At 42.8% G+C, this 21383-nt stretch overlaps 1 protein-coding gene across 1 annotated transcript in view; it reads left to right on the forward strand.

The window, feature by feature from the left end:
• col11a1a (collagen, type XI, alpha 1a) overlaps positions 1 to 21383 on the forward strand; it is a gene marked incomplete at both ends in the record, with an annotated part of 173011 nt that overhangs the window by 144089 nt on the left and 7539 nt on the right. Inside the window, 13 exons of the mRNA XM_080751473.1 lie at positions 1598 to 1705; positions 2744 to 2797; positions 2916 to 2969; positions 4625 to 4678; positions 9464 to 9517; positions 12128 to 12235; positions 12586 to 12639; positions 13573 to 13626; positions 15069 to 15176; positions 18324 to 18377; positions 18511 to 18546; positions 18679 to 18732; positions 19953 to 20199. Coding sequence (XP_080607599.1) covers positions 1598 to 1705; positions 2744 to 2797; positions 2916 to 2969; positions 4625 to 4678; positions 9464 to 9517; positions 12128 to 12235; positions 12586 to 12639; positions 13573 to 13626; positions 15069 to 15176; positions 18324 to 18377; positions 18511 to 18546; positions 18679 to 18732; positions 19953 to 20199 — 1039 coding nt within the window. The remainder of the gene's footprint in view (positions 1 to 1597; positions 1706 to 2743; positions 2798 to 2915; positions 2970 to 4624; positions 4679 to 9463; positions 9518 to 12127; positions 12236 to 12585; positions 12640 to 13572; positions 13627 to 15068; positions 15177 to 18323; positions 18378 to 18510; positions 18547 to 18678; positions 18733 to 19952; positions 20200 to 21383) is intronic.

Raw genomic sequence — 21383 nt, forward strand, 5'->3', positions numbered from 1 at the left:
AGTCATGAAAATGTGTGCAAATCTTTGAATATAATTATGTATTTTCAAAGCGAACGTTTGTAACTCAAATTTTGCTTCTGGGGGGTCCCTGGAACTAAATATTTTGAGATGGGGGGTCCGTGGCCAAATAAATATCATTTTGGGGGTCCTTCACATGAAAAGGTTTGAGAACCACTGACGTAGTAGTCTCTCAAGAACAGACTAACTGAGCTCCATTTAAGTGAAAAGGACCTTTTCTTTGACGATGGCTAAGCCAGATTGGTGATATAGAAACATAGTTTTTTTCAAAAAATCTGAAAAGGATTCAAAAGACACTTATAGAATCGGGTCAACATTCTAATTTTCACGATTTTTCAAAAATAGCAGATCTACAAGCTCGCAGCGCGGCACTCGGTGCCGCGCTGTGAGCTTGTAGATCTGCTATTTTTCAATAGTTAAAACATAAAATAATGATACACAAAATGTGTACCCGTTCTAAATGGATTAAAACATAATCGCTAGCAACATATGCCTGCTCTTATCATTGCTCTAAAGCTAGGCTTGGCCCTGATGTGGGCTGCGATTGGCTATACTATCCCTAACACGCCATACCATAGAAAGAGCAGGTAAAAATATAAAATGAACAGGAAAATAATGAGTAAGAAATCTACCCTCATTATTATTTTGGCGCAGCGCTCCATATTGATGGATCTGTTAGCTGTGCTGCCATTTGTCATTATTGCAGACATGAAAAGTGATGGACAGGGTTGGCACAGGGCAGTGGCAAGAGGGGAACGTACTCACTAGCATGTGCAATTCCTTATGCCTATTCCACGTCAAACACTTTGAGGTGCCTTTGAGGTTCCAAGAGCGACATGTCCTTGAGGCCCGCTGCCTTTCCCATTTTCCCTTTCAGCATTTCAAATAGAGTTGTCCTAAATGTGTCAGGATGTCATCGCATTCTAACAAGCTGAGTGCAGTGCCTCGGCTGCTGTGCTGGCCAATGTTGAAAACGATATTTCTCAGGCTCATTTCACATCAAGAAGCTGCTCTGTCTATTACCCATCCTGTGAATGCTTTTTTTTTTTTGGGTCCAATCTCTCTCTGCAGACACTGACTGCATTTTAATGTACATTGCTCAGCGCGGCCTCGATGTTGACTGTCTTAAAAAAAAGGAGAGAGGCCGAGCTGGAAAAGTGGCATTTGACATTTCTAAAATGGCATATGCAAATGGCATATGCCACTCTGGCGACGGCATATGCCACTCCGGCAACGGCATATGCCACTCCGCAACGACACGCGCCACTTCGGCAATGGCACGCGCCACTTCGGCAATGGCACGCGCCACTTCGGCAACAGCATATGCCACTTTGGCAACAGCATATGCCACTTTGGCAACAGCATATGCCACTTTGGCAACAGCATATGCCACTTTGGCAACAGCATATGCCACTTTGGCAACAGCATATGCCACGTTGGGAAATGGCACATGCCTAGCAGATGCCAAATGCCACTTTTCCAGCTCACCCTTTATAGAGAAGAGAAAAGTGCTGTTGTCCTCCCCCCATGGTGCTGATGTATTAAATGCTCTCTCCCCTCTACTCCACAACCATCATAGGGACCTAAAGGCGAGAGAGGAGACAAGGGAGAAGCTGGACCCCCCGGTTCTGCTGGACCTGCCGGCGCCAAAGGACCCCCTGGAGACGACGGCCCCAAGGGCAACCCTGTAAGTTGGCCAAATTCTCTCTGTGTCAATTCCGACTCTCGGGGCACGAGAGCTCAAGCATAAAGTACTAAAAGTAGCACTTCAGATGAAACGACCCCATTGGCCCGATTGGCAGGCATCCTTTATCTTTATTCAAGATCCTGTTTAAGAGCTAAAAAGCCTTTTTATTGAAGGAGATTATGTTTCATGCCAATATGGCAATGAAGATACTGTAATAGTTCGGTGCTTTGCTGACTTTTTTTACCGTCAGAGAGAATAATATCTGGGCAGTTCAGGAGACTCTACCCAAATAAAATATATATATAATACAGTCGAGTGCAATATAGAACTCGACCGGTCAGCACGTATTTATTATTTTGCAGGGGTGGCTTTAGTCACCCCTGCAAAATGATAAATACCTGCTGACCAGTGGAGTGCAGGGGTGACTAAGAGCCCTTCTACCTTCAACTGGCTGAAGCGCTCTGGACTTTTCTTTGTACCATCATCATTCCACTAAATCACAACCAATCAGGGATGGGCAACTTTGATGATGGTGAGGGCCACTATTATGTCCGCCTTCACTCCAAAAAACGCATCGCACTGCGATGCGTTTTGAGCTTGTAGATCGGCTATTTTTGCTTCTTTTGAATTGGAATCCTGGATTATTTTTTGTTATTTCTTAATTGGAATCCTGAAATATAACATTTTGATTTAATTTCAAACACATTTAGTTATATACTCATGTTAACTTTATGAACTTAAATACAAATAATATGTTGGACATAAAAAATACATTTTAATACTATTAGTCATTAGGCTAGTAAGGCTACTAAGATAGACTGACAGAGTTAAAGCAGCTCATGTTTGGAATTATAACAGCTGAAATCAGTAATATATTCAGTATTCCGGTATTAACCTGCGGGCCGCATTATGTGAAGGTGGGGGCAACTGGTGGCCTCCGGGCCGCCAGTTGCCCATGTATGTGGCTGCTTTTAACAAAGAGCTTAGGGGACATTTGAGTGCATTGATGCATGTTCTTTTTTTTTATTATGTCTAAAGGGACCCGTTGGCTTCCCTGGAGATCCTGGACCCCCTGGAGAGGCTGGCGTCGCTGTAAGTATGGGTGACATTTGCATTGTGGCGTGTCTGGGCCCATCCGCCACTGGGATGAAAGCTGGATACATGAATACATCGTCCATGTTCTAACATGTTCATACCGTGTCTCATGAAGGGCACAGACGGAGGACCTGGAGAGAAGGGCGAGGATGGTGAATCCGGTCAACCTGTGAGTATATTAGTAGTCTGCATGATGCTTGTGTAGACCAGGGGTTTTCAAAGTGGGTGACGGGGCACCCTGGGGTGCCGCGACGCGACTGCCGTCTCGTGACGAGATAATTTGATAATATTTGGAATTTATTTGGACACTTGAAGAAATATTTAGTATCATATTAAACTTGAAGTACAAAGTCATTTTCAGTCTTATTATTATCTCAACGTTTTCCTTGCAATATAATCACTAAAATATCGTCACTGTCGGGCAGAAACCTCTGTCGCACAAAACTAATGAAAACAGCCGATCTACAAGCACACAGAGGCGTTGTGTGCTTGTAGAGCCTGTGTTCTAACAAACTTGTAGATTTCAAATGATGTGTAATTACCCAGCAGTTATTTGCAATTTGCAAGCCTATTATGTAAGTGAGTGCTGTAAATAACTACCTGTGCTGCAGCATAATTACTTCAAATACCTGGTTCTAGTGTGTGCACTGTACTGTACTGTACTTTGCCTCTCAGATTCATGATCAGCGATGAAAGGTAAACAGAGCTGTGCCTGCCGTCTGCGTTGCTCTGCCAATTACAGCGCCCATTAACATTCATGAATGTAAATTGCTTTTTATCAGCCGCAAACAAACAATACGGAAACTTCTGAAATGTTATTATAGGTTTTTTTTTTATTTAAAGAATGAATTTCAGTTTGTTGTACCTTGATTGTTTTGGCAGGGACTTCTCTGTTACTCAAGTGTATTTAGAAGTTATTTTAAAACGTGATACATTTCCTGAAATGCCGCACTGAAGAGAAGGGGGTGGGGGGGGGGGGGGGGGGGGGGGAGAAAGTGCATATAGGCATATCTCCAAAAATCGGATTGAAAAACGAGCTTTCCATCGCCGAGTAGCTTCCTCTTCTGTTACAATGTAAACCAATGGAGGCGGAACTATAGCCCAGGCTCAGACCGGATACGGAAAGCTAGATCCGGTCCAGACCGGAAATACGACCGGATACAGTTAGGAGGCGGGCCTAAAGAGCCAGAATCAGCGAAAATCAGCAATAATACTTTTAATCCTTTCATAATGATTAAAGCTAATTACATTTCCGGGATCGACGGGCATGGCACCGCGGTACAGCGGGAAATCTCCGGTTTCGATGGGGATCGCAGAGTATGAGTTAAATTAGCGTTTGAGTAGCCTATTGTTTTCTTTTTTTGTGTACCAAACCCATCACATAGCCGAATAACTCTGTAAATTCCTCTGCACTAAAAATGATAGTTGCTGCTTCTTCTCTTTTCAATATTTGGCAGATCTCTGCCGAGGCAACTGTTGAAATGTTAGGTTTAATTGCGTGCACTTAAAGCTTAGAGATAGTTGGATGAAACTGGCCCAGGGAGCCCAATGTTCTAAAGGCCTGCTGTCTCGTGTGAGTGGTTTATTTGGCTTAGGATTTGTTTTCCTCTTTTGGACATCGTCCTGTTTGAGTATTTCCTAAATGTCAACACGCTCTCCGAGCTCTTGTTCCTGTTGGCAAAGCATAATGAGTTGCCCTCTTGTCTAAATTCGCATAAACGCAGAGGCAATGGTTGATACAAAGCATTGTGAAAATGACACGTTTCACTTCTTCGTTGTCGTTTTTGACAATACAGACTGTGTTATTTCCACTCTCATTTCCAGGGGCCGCCCGGTCCATCGGGAGAAGCTGGCCCACCAGGACCACCAGGCAAAAGAGTAAGTCAAGTTACAATACAATACTGCATTGTTAAATACATTTTTATGTCAAGCACTATGCACTATGCATTAGGCTCCGGACCCCCATAACTCTTAGAGTTACAGACTGGTAAGGGTCCATTTGGTTCCTAGTACCGTAACTATCAATCATTTAGCTGGGAGATTTTGGTTATTATTGCGGAGGTTGAAATCGCTCCCTCTCTAAACACCCCCCCCCCCCCCCCTCCCCCCCAGTACAGTATATACAGTAGATTATCGACCCAAGGCTTTTGTAACATTTAAATCCCCCAAGTCTAAAAAAAAAAAAGAAAACCCCATGGGAAATGCATTAACTCCACTATGAATGTAGACAAAGCCAGTACAGTGCATATCGGCTGGCATGGAGTGCTGCATCCATGGCCAACAGATCACTATCAAAGCTGTCTGCAGTGACTCCAACACAATGTCTCAATCTTGGCAGGGAAGTCAGGGAGCTTCATTTTCATTAAAACCCCGGGTGGGGGGAGTGGGGGGAGGAGGGGGTGAAGTGACTGCTCAATGCGTCGAGGCGGTTGGGCTGACCGTAAACGGTGGAAGTGAAGATGTCTCTGTGGCCCATTGAATGAATGTCGGGATGTGAGCTCCTTTATTTCATTTCTCTTGGAGTAAAAAAAAAAAAAATATATATATATATATATATATATATATATATATATATATATATATATATATATATATATAAAGGCTTTCACGAACCGATTGATCCGCTTGTGGCATTGGAGGGCGCATGGTGGGAAATGCAGCCATTCTGACGCCATTGATCTCAATGCCAGCTGACGGACAGGCTGACAGCCACAGCAAAAAAAAATCGAACCTCTGTTCGAAGTGGAGCTGTGTGTGTGTGTGTGTGCGTGTGTGTGTGTGTGTGTGTGTGTGTGTGTGTGTGTGTGTGTGTGCGTGTGCGTGTGTGTGTGTGTGCGCAACAGCGCCCCTCCCTTAACATGTGTGGTCAGAAAAGGTTACTGCAGGCTACAGACAGACAGACACGGAGACAGACAGACAGACAGACAGACAGACCCACACACACGGCCACGTATAGGGAGCTTGTGTTCCACACAGCTCCAAAAATCACTGGCAATAGCACAGTCATGGTGGGGTTGTCGGGTGGAGAGAAGAGAGGGGTCGGGAGTTTCATGGAAGCCCCCCCCCATCCCTACCTTTGTACACCGACCTTATATGTAGGCGCTGATTATCATCAGGCTCGATCACCATCATCATGTGTGACTGGGCTCAGATACTAGCGGAATAAATAATTACTTTAGAAAGGGAGCTTTTTTTCCCCTTTTTTTGTAAAGTTAAAAGCCTGAGGTCAAACAGAGGAGAGTTCACCGCATTAAAAGTTAATAGTTGCCATGGTGATTGTTCCTGGCTCGCTCTGTTATTCAGTATTCACCGTTCGCCGTTTCAACGTGAAAGTCGCCGAGGTCATTTTGACCTCCTTCAACACGTAAGCCCCGCCATCGTCGCTATTCTGGGACGTTCCTCTAAGATAGCAGACCTACAAGCTCATAACGTGTTGCATTGCGATGCGTTGTGAGCTTGTGGATCGGCTAGTTTTGGCAAAGAGAATTGGTGTGGAGTGAGAACAACTCAGGTCTGTTTTACTAAGTATTATAGGGGGGTTAAATGCTCAGCTTCTTGGCGTGACTGATTTATTAACATATTTCCAATATGATGGGGAAGCTTGGCAGCTCATGAGAGTGAGCTGCTCTTCTCTCATTTTTCAAAGAAAAGTCACAGTCTCAAGGGACAGGCTGCGTTACAAAGACTAAATCCATGGCAAAAATATGGCATACATTTTCAAAAAGGGGATAATTGCTTTTTTTTAATATACCCATTGAAATTTACATTCCAAGTGCGTAGCGTGGTTTTAGCACTTGGAGTTCCTATAAGTGGCCAAGGGATTACTGAAAGCAAAATGGCAATTTTTATCACATGCAGCTCTTCTATCATCTCCAAAAAAATAAATAAACAGAATGGAACCGATGATGACGCCGGCAATTTGCCAGCAGCTTGCTGCCTTGAATACCTGATTCCACAGCCAGCGAGTGTTCTTGTGCAGCTATATCCTCCCGTCTTCTGCTTCCCTCAGCGTTTTGTCCATAACCGTTTGAAATGATCCTTAAATCTCTTCCTCTAGCTCTCTAGCCTGTGTCAGAATCAATTTAGCACGCCCCCAACTTATTTATTTCTTTTCTATCTGGTTTTAATAACAGTGTATTTGACTTTAGGGGGAGGGGGAGAGGGGGCAGTTGTTAATATGGAATAATTCATATTCTCTGGCTCTAGCTTGACATTTGAAACCCTCTTAATCTTTTCAGTGCAATCGGTAATGCTTTTTTCCCCCAAGTAAGTTATCAAAGGAAAGGGAATCTTCTATTTGGCCAAGTTCATTTTACATACGGAACAGATGCTAACAATAAGAGTACCTGAGACGAATAACAGTCTAAGTCAGTCTAAAATAGATATTTTTTTGATTTACCAGACTGTAAACCACAAACTAGAAGTTTTTAATCTCTTAGATGTACTCCCCTCTCATTTTGTTGAATTAGATTTTTTTTACTTAACTCTACATATAAATTAGGAATTATAATAATTGGGCTCTATTATGATCCAGGTCTTATGCCTTATGCCTTAACTTCTTTGCCTTTTTTTTTACTATTTTGAAAAACATTTTTAAATACTTCAAATGCTGATCTACATCTGCACGTTGTGAGCTTGCAGATCAGCTATTTGAAATATAAAAAAAAATATGTCTATATAGTAAAAAAAAGGCAAAGAAGTTAAGGCATAAGGCATAAGACCTGGATCATAATAGAGCCCATATATAAAACTTATGGAAAGTAGAAAAACAGTATATCTCCAGCAGTTTGTGGAACAACAGTATAAGTCCGTACAAGCAATATTCAGCAGACAAAGGGAGCAGGTAACATTAAAACAGACAATTAAACAAAATTAGGGGGGATTGCATTAACAATTTAACAGATTACAAATAACTAGTTTGTGGTTTACAGTCTGGTAAATCCAAAAATATATATATTCAAAAAAATTAAAATACGGACTTATACTGTTATTCGTCTCATGTACTCATGGATCAGTTATGTAGGTTCAGTGTGTTGCACAACACTTTGATGTGGGAAGCGGACCATCATATTGACTTTCTTTTCCGGTCACGCTTGTAGTCCGTGTACACGCCGTCCCGCATCTTTTCTGACCACTGTCACGCCTCTCACGCGCACGGGCGGGCATCCATCGATGCAACACAACCCCCAAGTTCACACCTCCACAACGTTTAGTGTCACAGCAGGGTGATGTAACAAAGGGATGAGCCGGTATGCATGTCAATAGACCATTGTCTGAACCTGTTAAGTCCTGTTATGTAGGTGTTAAGCGACGTGCACGTGACGTCATTCAAATCGCGTCCCCCCAAACATTGGATCACCAATGCATCACTGGTCCAAGGTACTGTCATATGAAAACACTGTATGTTTAAATTACATTATTATTAAATCATAATTGTGAATTAGAAATTGATTCATAGTGCTGATATTGAAAGATATTGCTAGAAAAGTCACTTGTCCATGTTTCTGTTTTGTAAACATTTCAAGTGATTTGAATTATAGTGAATCAAATTTTCTACCATTGGGGGTCCCCAGACCCCACTTACCAAAAAAAAACAAAAAAAACACTGACCCATATCACAGTATTGCTCTTTGAAATACCCATAATGCTACTCATCCAATAGACACAAATGCATTGACTCCACAGTGATGGGCTCAATTAGAAATGGCCTTTGGTCTTTTTCAAGAGCCTGCCTCCTGTGTTCCAGTGTGAGGCCCATACACCAAGGTCAGAGACACGGGGAGGGGAAGCGCACCGTAGCGCTGCTCAGTCAATAGCACCCGGGCCTCCTTTCGCTGCCGTCAGCTCCATCAGAGTAGAGTTTGGACAGCCTCTGAAAAGGGGGAACCATTGTGGAAGTTGAAAGAGACAAGCTCTGGGCCCAGGAGAGACCATGGGTAAAGGATGACCCTTGCCATGATTGGAGAGCCCTGAGCTGGTCGAGCAGTCGGGCACACCCTTAGTGTGTGTGTGTGCGTGTGCGTGTGCGTGTGTGTGTGTGTGTGTGTCTGTGTGTGTGTGTGTGTATGCGTGCGTGCGTGCGCGTGTGCGTTTGCGTGTGTGCATGCGTGTGCGTGTGTGCGTGTGCCTGCCACGTGAAAAGGGGTCTAATGGATTTTCAGGGACATACCAATCAGGAAACACTCAAGGCTTATATCTGTCCACAACTTGGGTTTATTATGGCAAGCTAAGCCTATACTGGGTAAGACAGGCTCATGGATCATTCATGGCTCATAGCTTTAGTCTGGGCGTTTATACTCTATGCTAGAGATTCCCATAAAATAATCATTTTGGCCGTTGTCAGGCTGACTTTGTTTACTTTACATCCCTCTTCTATTCTTTTATATGGATTGATAAGGGATGTAAACGAAGTCGGTCTGACAGTGGCCAAAATGATTATTTAATCATTATTTTACACTTGTTGTGGTCATTTTTCAATAGAAACACATATACCGGTATATGAAGCTTATTCTTTTTTTTATAAAATATTTTCGAAACATTATTTTTATGTTAGCGTCCGTTTTTCAAGAAAAGGTCGACTATAGCTCCTTCAAGCTAAAGTGTAAAGCTAAAGGTTAAACGTCTTGCTGAAATGCTAAAGTGTGTCCTATTCTTTTTCCCCAGGGACCACCAGGAGCAGCTGGCGCAGAGGGCAGACAAGGAGAGAAGGGCGCCAAGGTAACACAGAATCAGTTCAGCCCTCACGTAGCCTCATCTCAGCAGGTCCCTCCACTATACCGTCTTATTGTGGTTGCTGCGTCCTCCTTGAATTAAAGCCACAGAAAAGCAGTAGTCATTTCCACTGCAGATCAGATGGAAATGTTTGGCAGTCACTCTCCCATTGTGACTTGGCTACTAAGTCCGAATAGAGATTTATGTCTGTTTGTGTAAAAACAAAAACATTTTGTGTGGTTGCCCTAGCTCCTTTCGGAACCCCTCACTCCACTGCTACGCAGCTCCGAGATGGGGTTCCTACTGGTCGCATGCCGGAATCCTGTCGCTGGATCGACGATCCGCCGTTAGCGAACACTTCTTACCTTTGGTGAACACTCTATCCAAAAAGTGACGGGTCTCTGTTAATCTATAATCGTTTTACTTCTTTATCGTGGAAGAAACTCAAAGCACTGGGGTGAAATAAAGACTTTATATCGCTCAGAAGGTCAGCCGGTTATGTGTTTTCCCCGTTGTGTAACTTGTGTATATACCACGTGACCAGGGGAGGCAGTAATGTTTTCCTATGCGGCCGCAACTTCCGGAATGTCTAAAAACACATACTATTCGTATTCGAATAGTCGAATATTCGACAGGACTGGCCAAACTGTCAAATACTAAGTAAGCAAGAGACAAACATTGTGAAAATAGCCGATCTACATGCTCACAACGCCTCGCGTTGCATGTAGATCTGCTATTTTCACAATATTTATCTGCGGAACTGAGTCCCATTGAATGTAATAATACCTACAATTCCAAGTGCTTGTCAGGGTGGGGGTCTCCAGTTCAAATATGTTTATTTTGGGGGTCACAGCCTAAAAAGGTTTGAGAACCCCTGGTATAGAGCATTAACAAATTCATCGACCAGGGGCATTGACAACTCATTCTTATTACTTCCTATCTAGCCAAGCTTTAAAAACGATATATTTTTTAAAGTGAAAACAATAAAATAAAATAAAAATAAGCGAATATTCGACTTTGGTGAACAACATCGAATAGTGACTTTGATATTCGAATATTCAAATATTCTAATATTTGGTGAATGCCCTAGTATAAACGTGATTGGAAAACCTTCCACACGCTGATGCCTCGCCTCAATGTGTTGGATTAGCATTTTAAGATAAACACTGTTAATGAAACCCGTGCAATGATATTCCATCATCCTGTTGGGAATGAAAAATGGCCTCAGAAGAGACCGAAAGGTGTTTAATTTAATTTTGGCTTTTTAATCAACGCGTACAATTTATTCTGAAAATGGCATTGGCTTATCGGCATGGTAGCACAGTTAATAAAAGGACGATTAGAGTTATAAATGAAGGAAAATAAAATGCATTGCTGTATGGTATTACTTGACCTGTGGACAACTCAGTGGTCAAACTGCCTTAACGGTTTTATGTTGTCGCTGTCTGGCAGAAACCCCTTATCTCCATATTGTCGTTGTTGGCTGGAAACCTCATATATCCAAGTTTCAAATTTGTACGTTCTTTCGCAAAGTAAAGCCCTGCTTCGATCATCATACAAGGCTGTCACACAAAAGTAGTGAAAACAGCAGATCTACAAGCACACAACGCCTCGCACCGCGAGGCGTTGTGTGCTTGTAGATCAGCTGTTTTCACTAGTTTAAATCAATTTTAAAATGATAAATGCAAAACAAACGGTTTTGGACATACAAGGTTTTCACCCAACAACGACCATAATATGTTAAATAAAGCTACACCATACTTGATCATTACTACAGCCTCACACAAAAACATCAAGTAGTAGATCTGCATGCTCGTGTAGATCTGCTACTTTTGATGTGTTTTATTTTTATTTTTATTTGAATAGTGAAAAGTAACCGCTTTGGACATATCTTTATCGGTAGTATAATGATCAATACATGATGCTAAGTCTTATTGACAGGAGTCTTATCGATGGGATTAATGAACAATACATGGTTCTGGAGAACTGCCCGAGAATCAATTGCCTTTGCCTTGAACTCTCGGTATTGTGATCAGATGTTCAGAGTGAGACAGAAATAATGTGTTTTCTCAGCTGGCATTGCATATAATCAAAAACGTTTGTTTGCATCGATCGTCACGGTTGACGTCGCAAATTGAACATCCACAAATGGAACAGCGAAGCTTTCCTTTAAGCTGGTGTACTCGTCCAAGGCAAACAAATAACATACACACAATGAATACAGAATTTAGTCTAACCTTGTGGCATCCAGGTGACCATTGTTCCTGTATCGCTACAACATTCATAGAGAAGGTTGCAATATAATACAGATAGTTTATTTTGCTTATCGTCGTTGTCGGGTGAAAACCTTGTATGTCCAAAACCGTTCGTTTTGTATTTATCATTTTTTAAAATGATTTAAACTAGTGAAAACAGCCACACCGCGAGGCGTTGTGTGCTTGTAGATTGGCTGTTTTCACTACTTTTGTGCGACAGCCTTGTCTGATGAAGCAGGGCTTTACTTTGTGGAAAAAACGTACAAATTTGAAACTTGGAGATATGAGGTTTTGGCCCGACAGTGAGGTTATTTTTTATTTTTTTTGCCTCACATAACAAATATCATCCATGCCTTTTTAGGGTGAGTCTGGTTCAGAGGGAGCGCCCGGCAAAACTGGCCCCGTCGGACCCCAGGGGCCTGCAGGGAAGCCCGGCCCAGAAGGTTTACGTGGAATACCCGGCCCTGTTGTAAGTCTAAGAGATGCACCGTGCACCTTTATGTGTTGAAGTTACACATATTCACAAGCTTATAGGCAGGCACGCACACGCACGCACACGTACGCCCACAAAACAAAGCTTACTGCACGCACAAGTCCACACATTGACCGCCACCACTGAAGCATGGCGACTGAACTCATGGAATAATCGATACGTCCCATTTACCTAGCACATTCCACTTGTTTATATACCAACACGCTTGTTTTGTGCCCTATTTGGGCTATTAATCATCACGTCCGAGCACAGAAAATCAATGTTAGGCCAGAGAAGTTACTACAGGCTGTAATGCTCATACTGCAACTGGATGGCTTCTCCTATAGGGTGAACAAGGACTGCCCGGTGCTCCAGGACAGGATGGCCCACCTGGACCCATGGTTAGTATGCATCATCATCATCCATTCTCTCTCTGTCTCTGCCTCACTATCTCTTTCACTTCCAGTGACCGAATGTGATCCCCCCATTCCTGCCTTATTCTCACACCCAGGGGCGTCACAAGGGGTAGGAAAGTGGGACTGAGTTACTAGGGCCCAAGGTGGAGGGGCCCTAGTAACTTTAGCTATTGAAAAATAGCAGATATACAAGCTCACAGCGCGGCACCGAGTGCCGCGCTGCGAGCTTGTAGATCTGCTATTTTTGAAAAGTCGTGAAAATGTGCGCAAATCTTTGAATATATGAACATTTGTAACTCAAAGTTTGCTTCTGGGGGGTCCCTGGAACTAAATATTTTGAGATGGGGGGGGGGGTCCTTCACATGAAAAAGTTTGAGCATCACTGACATGGAAACATAGGTTTCTTGGCACACATTTTCAAGATTTTTCAAAAATAGCAGATCTACAAGCACCGAGTGCCGCGCTGTGAGCTTGTATATCTGCTATTTTTCAATAGTTAACATTCATGGGGGGGCCCGCAGTGAATCCTTGTACCCAGGGCCCAGAATTTGGTGTGACGCCCCTGCTCACACCACTTTCTCTTAAAGCTTTTTGTTTTATTCTTTATCTCTTCAGTTAATCTTTCTCTCCTTTCCTCTCCGGCTCTCTCTTTCTCGCCCCCCCACCCTCCCTGCCTCTCATTTTACTTCTCCTCTAAATCGTTAACCTCTTGTCTCCATTGCCATTTTTCTCCTCCTAGTGCACATTCATTTTCAACTTCTCTATCTACACTCCCCATCTTTTTTTTTTCTTTTTCTTTTGTTGTAATCTTTTGACCTCTCCTCTTTCGCTCAGCCTACGTTTGGTTCCATTCCTCTCTTTTCTTCTCCTTGGCGTCAATTGAGTTTTAACTTTGTCTCTTTGTTTCTGCTACTCTAGGGTCCTCCCGGTCTCCCTGGCCTGAAAGGCGACCCTGGCTCCAAGGGTGAAAAGGTGAGTTCGACCCCATTTCCTGCTCCCAGACACACAGTGATTTGATTTCACTGTAGGGTCAGCACATTGACCTCTAATGAAAGGACAAAACTTTGTGACCAGTGGTGGGAAAAAGTACTCACATTTGTTATTTAAGTACAGTATTTTCCGGACTATAAGGCGCACTTAAAAGCCTTTAATTTTCTCAAAAAACTACAGTGCGCCTTATAGTCCAGTGCGCCTTATATATGGATCATTCATTGACATTGACATTCCCTTTAGCACAGCTCCATCTGTTGGATGCATAACGCAACGGTAGCGTCTATTATGTGCGCCTTATAGTCCGGTGCGCCTTATATACGGTATGAAAACAGTTCGAAAATAGACCATTCATTGACAGTGCGCCTTATAGTCCGGTGCGCCTTATAGTCCGGATAATACGGTAAAGTACCAATACTGCAGTGTACAAATGTACTTGAGTAAAAGTACAAAGGTATTGGCATCAAAATGCACGTAGTCCCAAAAGTAGAAAGTACTCATTATGCAGAATGTCCTATTTTACAGGTTTTTATATTTATACAATGAAAAAAAAACTTTTGAAAATAGCAGATCTACAAGCTCACAATACAATGCATTGTGAGCTTGTAAACCGACTATTTTCAAACGGCCCAAACGTATATTTGATATAGGGCTGAAATTGTTATTGTATGTTTTCTAATAATAATCTACAAAGTAACTAGTAACTAAAGTTTTCAAATAATTTGTAGTGGAGTAAAAAGTACAATATTTGCCTCTCTGAGATGAGTAGAAGTAAAATTATTGAAAAGTATAAATATACCTCATAATTGTACCTATACAGTACTTGAGTAAATGTACTTTATGTAGTTACTTCACACCACTGTCCAGAACACATGGAGCACGCACACAGTAGGCTCAAAAGTCTTTAATCAAAAGCTACCCTGTATTTCTTACTCTGCATTTGTGTTTTGTTGACAATCCAATATTTGCTGTTGGGTTGATATAGAGTTTGTACGCCGCAAACTCTTCAGACAAACAAAGAAACAGAGAGGCAGACAACTCCAGCTTGTTATTAAATATAGATTTATTACTTGTGCGCTCCTCAAACCACCAGTCACACACACCGGGGCGAGGCAGCTTGACTGACAACAGCAACAGCGTGCTTTCAAATCAACAGGCTTTGTTACGGCTCAAAGTCAGCCGCCTCGTTGTGAATTACCATCGCTCTTCCTGGCCCACGTTCTTTTGGTGCTTGACAGGAGAGATATTTCAAAAGATAATGCTTGTAGTTTTGTATAGTAATGAGAGATTCCAGTATTTTTCTGTGCAGGAAGGTCGTTTCATTTCTGAAGTTGGTTGAACGCTTTCCTATGCCATTCTTCTCATGCTGTGTGTGTGTGTGTGTGTGTGTGCTTGTGCGTTTGTGCGTGTGTTTTACCTGACAGGGTCACCCCGGTTTAATCGGTCTGATCGGACCCCCCGGTGAACAAGGAGAGAAGGGAGACAGAGGTTTGCCCGGACCCCAGGGTACGCCCGGTGGCAAGGGTGACAGCGTAAGTGATTGATGATGATTCCATTCCGGTGCTGTTCGTTGGGCTGTTTTCTTTCCCGTCACTTCATCTCATGAAGACAAATCTAGTCAAACGCAAAAAAGAAAAAAATCGGCTCTGATACTATGAAGACTACCTTTTTTTCACTGACGAAAACTAAATAAAATGAAGCTATGATGACAAACTCTGACTAATTAGGCCTATTGACAATTCCATTAACAAATAAAAACTAGACTAAAATGTGTGGGAGGGACTAATGGAGAAAAGATCCAGTAGAACTTAAGGCCACTTTTAACCAAACAGATTCGTGGCCGAATCGGCGGCGGATAGCGGCGGAAAGCGTCTGTTGCCGAACGGGAGCTCATCGATAGGTTTTCGGCAGCGGGTCGGGAACGTTATCGACCAGTATCGACGGAAAACTGGAAGACTGGACTTGCTCAGTTTTGTAGAGTCGCCCCTGGACGTCGGTGAATTGTAGCGAGTTGTAATGGACCATTAGTTTGCTACTGCTGCAGCAAAACCAAGCCTAAATAAGCCAGAGACATTTTCCTGTTGCACATTTTAACTAAATAGCATATTCACAATCTCAACTCTCAATTTCCTATACTAATCAACTCCAAGGCAGCGCTAGTAATAGTGATGTGTGTTGTTTTGGTGTGAGAAGAAGTAAACACCGGACAGGAAGCATCTCCGCTTCTGCTCCCCGGTTGCCAGATTCTGTGAGTTAAACAAGCGACCAGGTCTATGAAAACAAGGCCTAAAGAAGCATCCCGTTTCACCTATTGAGCTCTATTACATTAGCTATTTTCTAAAATAATGTTGAAAGCAAGGCCAAATAAGCAACTACAATTCAGAAACATGCCCAAACAAAAGTAACCCACAACTAGCAACATTATAGGAAAACAGGATCAAAGTCGCTTGTAACGAGCCGATATGGCAACACAGTGCGCATGCGCAAAACTGTACAGTAATTACAGTCGGCATACAGTCGGCTGGAAAATTCAATGTGCTTAGTTTTTTGCAGTTCTTTGCAGTTCTTTGCAGTCTGTGAACAGTTTGAACAAGTCTCCTGTAGTATTTTCGGTGTGGAGGCACCTTTAGACAAGTCATTTTTTTTATGTTTGGTTGTGTGCAGGTGTCGCCCTCCAAAACTAGCTGATCTACAAGCTCACATCGTGTCGCACTAAACTAGACTAAAACTAAGACATGTCAAATGACTAAAAATCAACCCTGCAACACACGCTATCCGCACTTCTGATGGACAGTACTCTTCTCACGGTTACTTCTTTCCATAGACTTGATTATTAGTCATCATCCAGGTGTCCAAATGTGTCACTATCCCTGAGAAACTAAAAAACAAAATGTTCACAGTGATGACGTTATACAGTAAGAACCCTGCTTTCTGGGAAATGACGAAAAGCGGCTTCTTTCCTGAAACTAGATGCATAAAATTAAAACATCTGTTTCCTCTGCTAGTGATCCCCCCCCCCCCCCCCCCCTTAATATTTCGAAGCAGAAATGTGAATTACTGCTCCAAAGGGGGTCGTGACTGTCCTGATGAAGGTTTTCACACGAGGGCTCTTCATTCATTTTTAAATAAACATTAACAGATTGAGCTGCCCGGTCCGCGCTGTGCCCTAGCTAGCAACGTTTCAGGGCTTAGTGATTGAAGGCAATGGGATGTATTAAGTATCTTCAGATTACGCCTAATGAAATTATAATGTCCCCCTTTTGGCTAGAGCGCCAGAGTAAAAAAAAAAAAAAAGGAATCTCTCAGTTTACCATCTCTATTTTGGTTCTTGAAAAAGTATAGACCTTATTTTATTGAGGTCAATTCCCGCTCGAAATGGAGTGGTGAAAGTGTTTGTTGCACTCACACATTGGGCTCATAGCGTACAGAGTTGATGTAGTTGTATACCAATGCTTTGCCTTCTCCGCTTTACCCATTAAGGTAGATTCTTCAAATGCCTTCTAAATCGGTAGTTCTCAAACTTTTGGACCCCCAAATTGATATAGCCTACTCTATACTGTATATATTTCCAAATAGTAGCCCGAGCGTTCGACCCCATTTCCGGTTATAGTTATAGTTGGTTATAATAGTTGAAGGACTTTTTAATACTTATAAAATGACAAATTAAACATTGGTCAAATTGTCAAATATTAAAGGCAGAAATTGTGAAAATAGCAGATCTACATGCTCACGAGGCGTTGTGAGCATGTAGATCTGCTAATTTTCACAATAGAACCGTGTTATACAAAATGTAATGCCCCAGTTGAAATATGATTATTTTGGGGCTCAAGAGACTCAAATAATAACCTGGGCGGACCCGAATCATGCTTCAGGATGATTAAATAAATAGCGAATAATAGCCCCAAGCAGGGCAGGAATTTCATGGAGGCCATGAAGGCCATGGCCGCCGTTGCCCCTCAGTTTGGCCTTGTGCCCCTCAAACCAATGGCATCACCTGAGGCCACAGTGGCCTTAATGCCCCTCAAACCAATGGCATGACCTGAGGCCACAGTGGCCTTAATGCCCCAGCTGACAGTACCACTTTCTCCTCTGTCTCTTTCGTATCATGTAGACCAGTGTCCTTTGTTGAGATTATGAAATCTTAACTCCCCTGAGTCCCCATCTTTAAACCAATCCAGTGACTTTGATTGGTGCTGGGCTGAGAATGGATCAGATAATAAATACTATCATTTATCAATTTCACTGCAGATTAGGTTATCATCCCTAATCTTTAAATTCAACGAATTCTTTCAATGGACTAAAATCGTATTTTATTTGATGGCCTTCCTGCCCTGGTATTTGGCCTTTCTGCCCTCAAAAAATGGACAACACCAAAGGCCGAGTGGCCTTGCCCCTAAAATGACGAAATTCCAGGCCTAGCCCCAAGATTACATTTTTCCCCTGATCAAGCAGGCAGGCTCTATTAGCTCAATGGTACAAATGTCAGCACATGTGCAGGCAAACCGGATTCAAATCCGTGGGAGAGGAGTAAAGTTACATATTGCAGTGCATAGTGATGGAATGTGTTGTTAATAAACATACAGTAACATCACCATTTGACTAGACTGTTTTTGCCTAAGCGTCCCCCAATGTGTCCTGGATATGTGCTTGATGTCTGGTTCTGTCTTGTGTCTTCACAGGGCGTGGGTGGATCCTCTGGTCCCCTGGGGCCCCCAGGTCCCCCTGGTCTACCGGTAAGGCTTTTCACCACGTCGTCTTTTGGTTCAGTATTTGCGTTGTTTAGCCACAAGCAATGCAGACTCGGTGACTTCTTGGCCAAAACCGCTAACATTGTGTCTCTCTCTCTCTCCGTCCTGCCGTGTTTAGGGTCCCCAAGGTCCTAAGGGATCAAAGGGGTCAAGTGTAAGTACAGCTAACCCATTTTAAAACAGAGTTCAATCAATTACTGTTCCCAGTGTTAAAACAGAGTTCAATCAATTACTGTTCCCAGTGTTAATGTGTTTGATAACCCTCGTCCACCTGTGTTCCTCGTAGGGTCCCGCTGGTCAGAAGGGAGACACCGGCGTGCTGGGAGCCCCCGGTCCTCCTGTAAGTACTGCTCTCTATCCTTCATGAAACCAGTGGTAGAAGAAGTATACTCACATGTTTTACTCAAGTAAAAGCATCACTACCCTATTGTAGAAATACTCTGTTACAAGTACAAGTCTGGTATGCAAAATGTACTTGTCCACGGCACTACAGCTTACATGTACCGATACATTATTTGAGGTGTCGGTTTGTCTCTACAAAGAAGAACTTCCATTACGTAGCACTACTAAAACGAATGTTCACTATAAAATCTTTGAAAAGGGTACAATAAAACAATGTTAAGTCCATCAAATGATGTTAGGTAAGAGGTGTAAGGTCGCAGGTAGGAAATACATTAATCACACGGAATTTTGAAAAGAGGACAGACAAAAATAAAATCATTACAAAAAGGCTATGTGTATGTGATGAGCAGCTCTCCTCTGGCCCTGTGTTTCAAAGCCTTGGTAGCCATGTTACCTTTTCTAATAAACTGTATATTATCGTTGTTGTCGGGTGGAAATCTTGTATGTCCATAACCGTTTATTCATCATTTTAAAAAGAACATCTAAACGAGTGAAAATAGCCGATCTACAAGCACGTTGTGTGCTTGTAGATCGGCTATCTTCACAAAAAAAAAAAAAAAACAATACCAAAAAACATACACATCTGAAACTTACGATATGCAAGTATGGGATTTTTACCTTGCAGTTAAAGAGGTGGTGCCATAGTTTTGTACTTTTTCTGTTTTTCATGTGTCTAGGAGGTTGAAAGTACTTCATTAGACCCCCTGGTGTGTTTTTTTTTGAGAAATGATGTATTCTCTTAGTATTTGTTTGTTTTCTCTTGGAGGCTGCCACCTTGTGGTGAAAAGTGTCAGTTAAAAAACACAGATACTAAGTATGTCACACTATCAACTCCTCCCCAATTACTATTCACCCAACACTGTGGGGTGTGGCTATATCTGCTGGGTCACCACCCACGAAGGCATCCTTGCATACTTAATGAACTGGGGGTGTGGCCACATAAAAACCCAATTTTAACTCTTTCTGTATACTTTTTTGGAAAAAATCTTCCTCCTAGTATAATCATAATACCTGATAATCATGTTTTATAGGGGGGGGGAATCATGGCACCACCTCTTTAAGTGTGGCTTAGTGTGAGCTTGTCTTTGTCTGGGGCACAATCCAGCAGCGCGCCATCATGTTAACCCTCGCCTCGTCCTCCCCGTGTATCCACCGCAGGGCCCACCAGGAGAGGTCATCCAGCCCCTGCCCATCCAGTCACCCAAGAAGAGCAAGCGCTCCAGTGGCATGCAGTCAGACGCCGCCGGAACCATCATGGACTACGGAGAGGGCATGGAGGACGTCTTCGGCTCGCTCAACAACCTCAAGCAGGACATCGAGCGCATGAAGTACCCCATGGGCACGCAAAACAACCCCGCCCGGACGTGCAAAGACCTGCAGCTTTGCCATCCAGAGTTCCCCGACGGTGAGTTGGGACAGAGAGGGAGTGTTCATGAAATTCCTGGAAATATTTTTAAATTTGAAAAATACTTTTCCAGTACTGGAAAAGTTTGGGAATGTATTTTTAACTCATTCTGTGCCGATCCCGAACTAGTTCGGCTTTATTTCAATCCAATACAATTTCTTTTTTATTAATTCACTTACCCCGAGCTGCTTGTAGAGTCGTGGGTGGTCCTGGCTCGCTAGCCGCTAGCCAGCTAGCCATTCTACTCTGTCCGACGATATATTCCATTAAAAATGGTTTAAAATACATTTTTGAGCTCCCCAATGTTCACCCGATGTTCGGCGCCGCTTCCGATGAGTACACGAGTGTGCCGATCCCGAAGTAGTCCGGCTTTTTTTAATGAAATGAATAAAATGATAAGAGGCCTTCTGAAGCCTGGCCTGATTTTTCTAGCTACTAGCCGAAAGCTAGCAACCTCCCGGCCGGCCGTTATTTGCGAACGAAATCGCCAATCTCCGCCTAATCCAATGAAAGACCACATCTTTGAAGGCTTATATCTCTGGATTGTGTCTTTAGGGAAGCGGCGCGAGGTTTATTTACGGCGAAATCGCCCAAAAATGATCTTTTAGATGACAAAATGGGAATAGCCATTCTGTTAGCATTATCATCCGGGACCTTTCCATGACGTGCATGAACGTGAGCACGTGAGGTCCTGGAAGGTGAGGTCCTGGAAGCTAAAGCGCTCGCCTATGAGAGATACCCTGGCATTCTATGGCCCCTAGAGGGCGCTGGCACTAAATGAGTTAATATAATAATAATATTGTTAATACCTCTGAAATGACACATTAAACATGGGCCAAATTGTCAAATATTATAGGCAGAAATTGTGAAAATAGCCGATCTACATGCTCACAATGCCTCGCAACGCGAGGCGTTGTGAGCATGTAGATCTGCTATTTTCACAATAGAACCGTGTTATACAAAATTCCTCAACTCTTAGTGCTCGTCAGGGTGCCGGGGTCCCCAGTTAAAACATGATTATTTCGGGGGTCACGGCCTGAAAAGGTTGAGAACCACTGGCATACACTAACTGTCTTTAGGCACTGCGTATAGGAGTAAGCGACTTGTTATTGAGCTGAATTATTGTTACTAGCCCTTACCCGTTCAAAGATATGAGCTCTGAAATGATGTGCAGTGTGTGGGTT

The sequence above is a fragment of the Nannobrachium achirus genome (assembly GCF_963921795.1).
Source record: "Nannobrachium achirus genome assembly, chromosome: 21".
NCBI classification, from domain to species: domain Eukaryota; kingdom Metazoa; phylum Chordata; class Actinopteri; order Myctophiformes; family Myctophidae; genus Nannobrachium; species Nannobrachium achirus.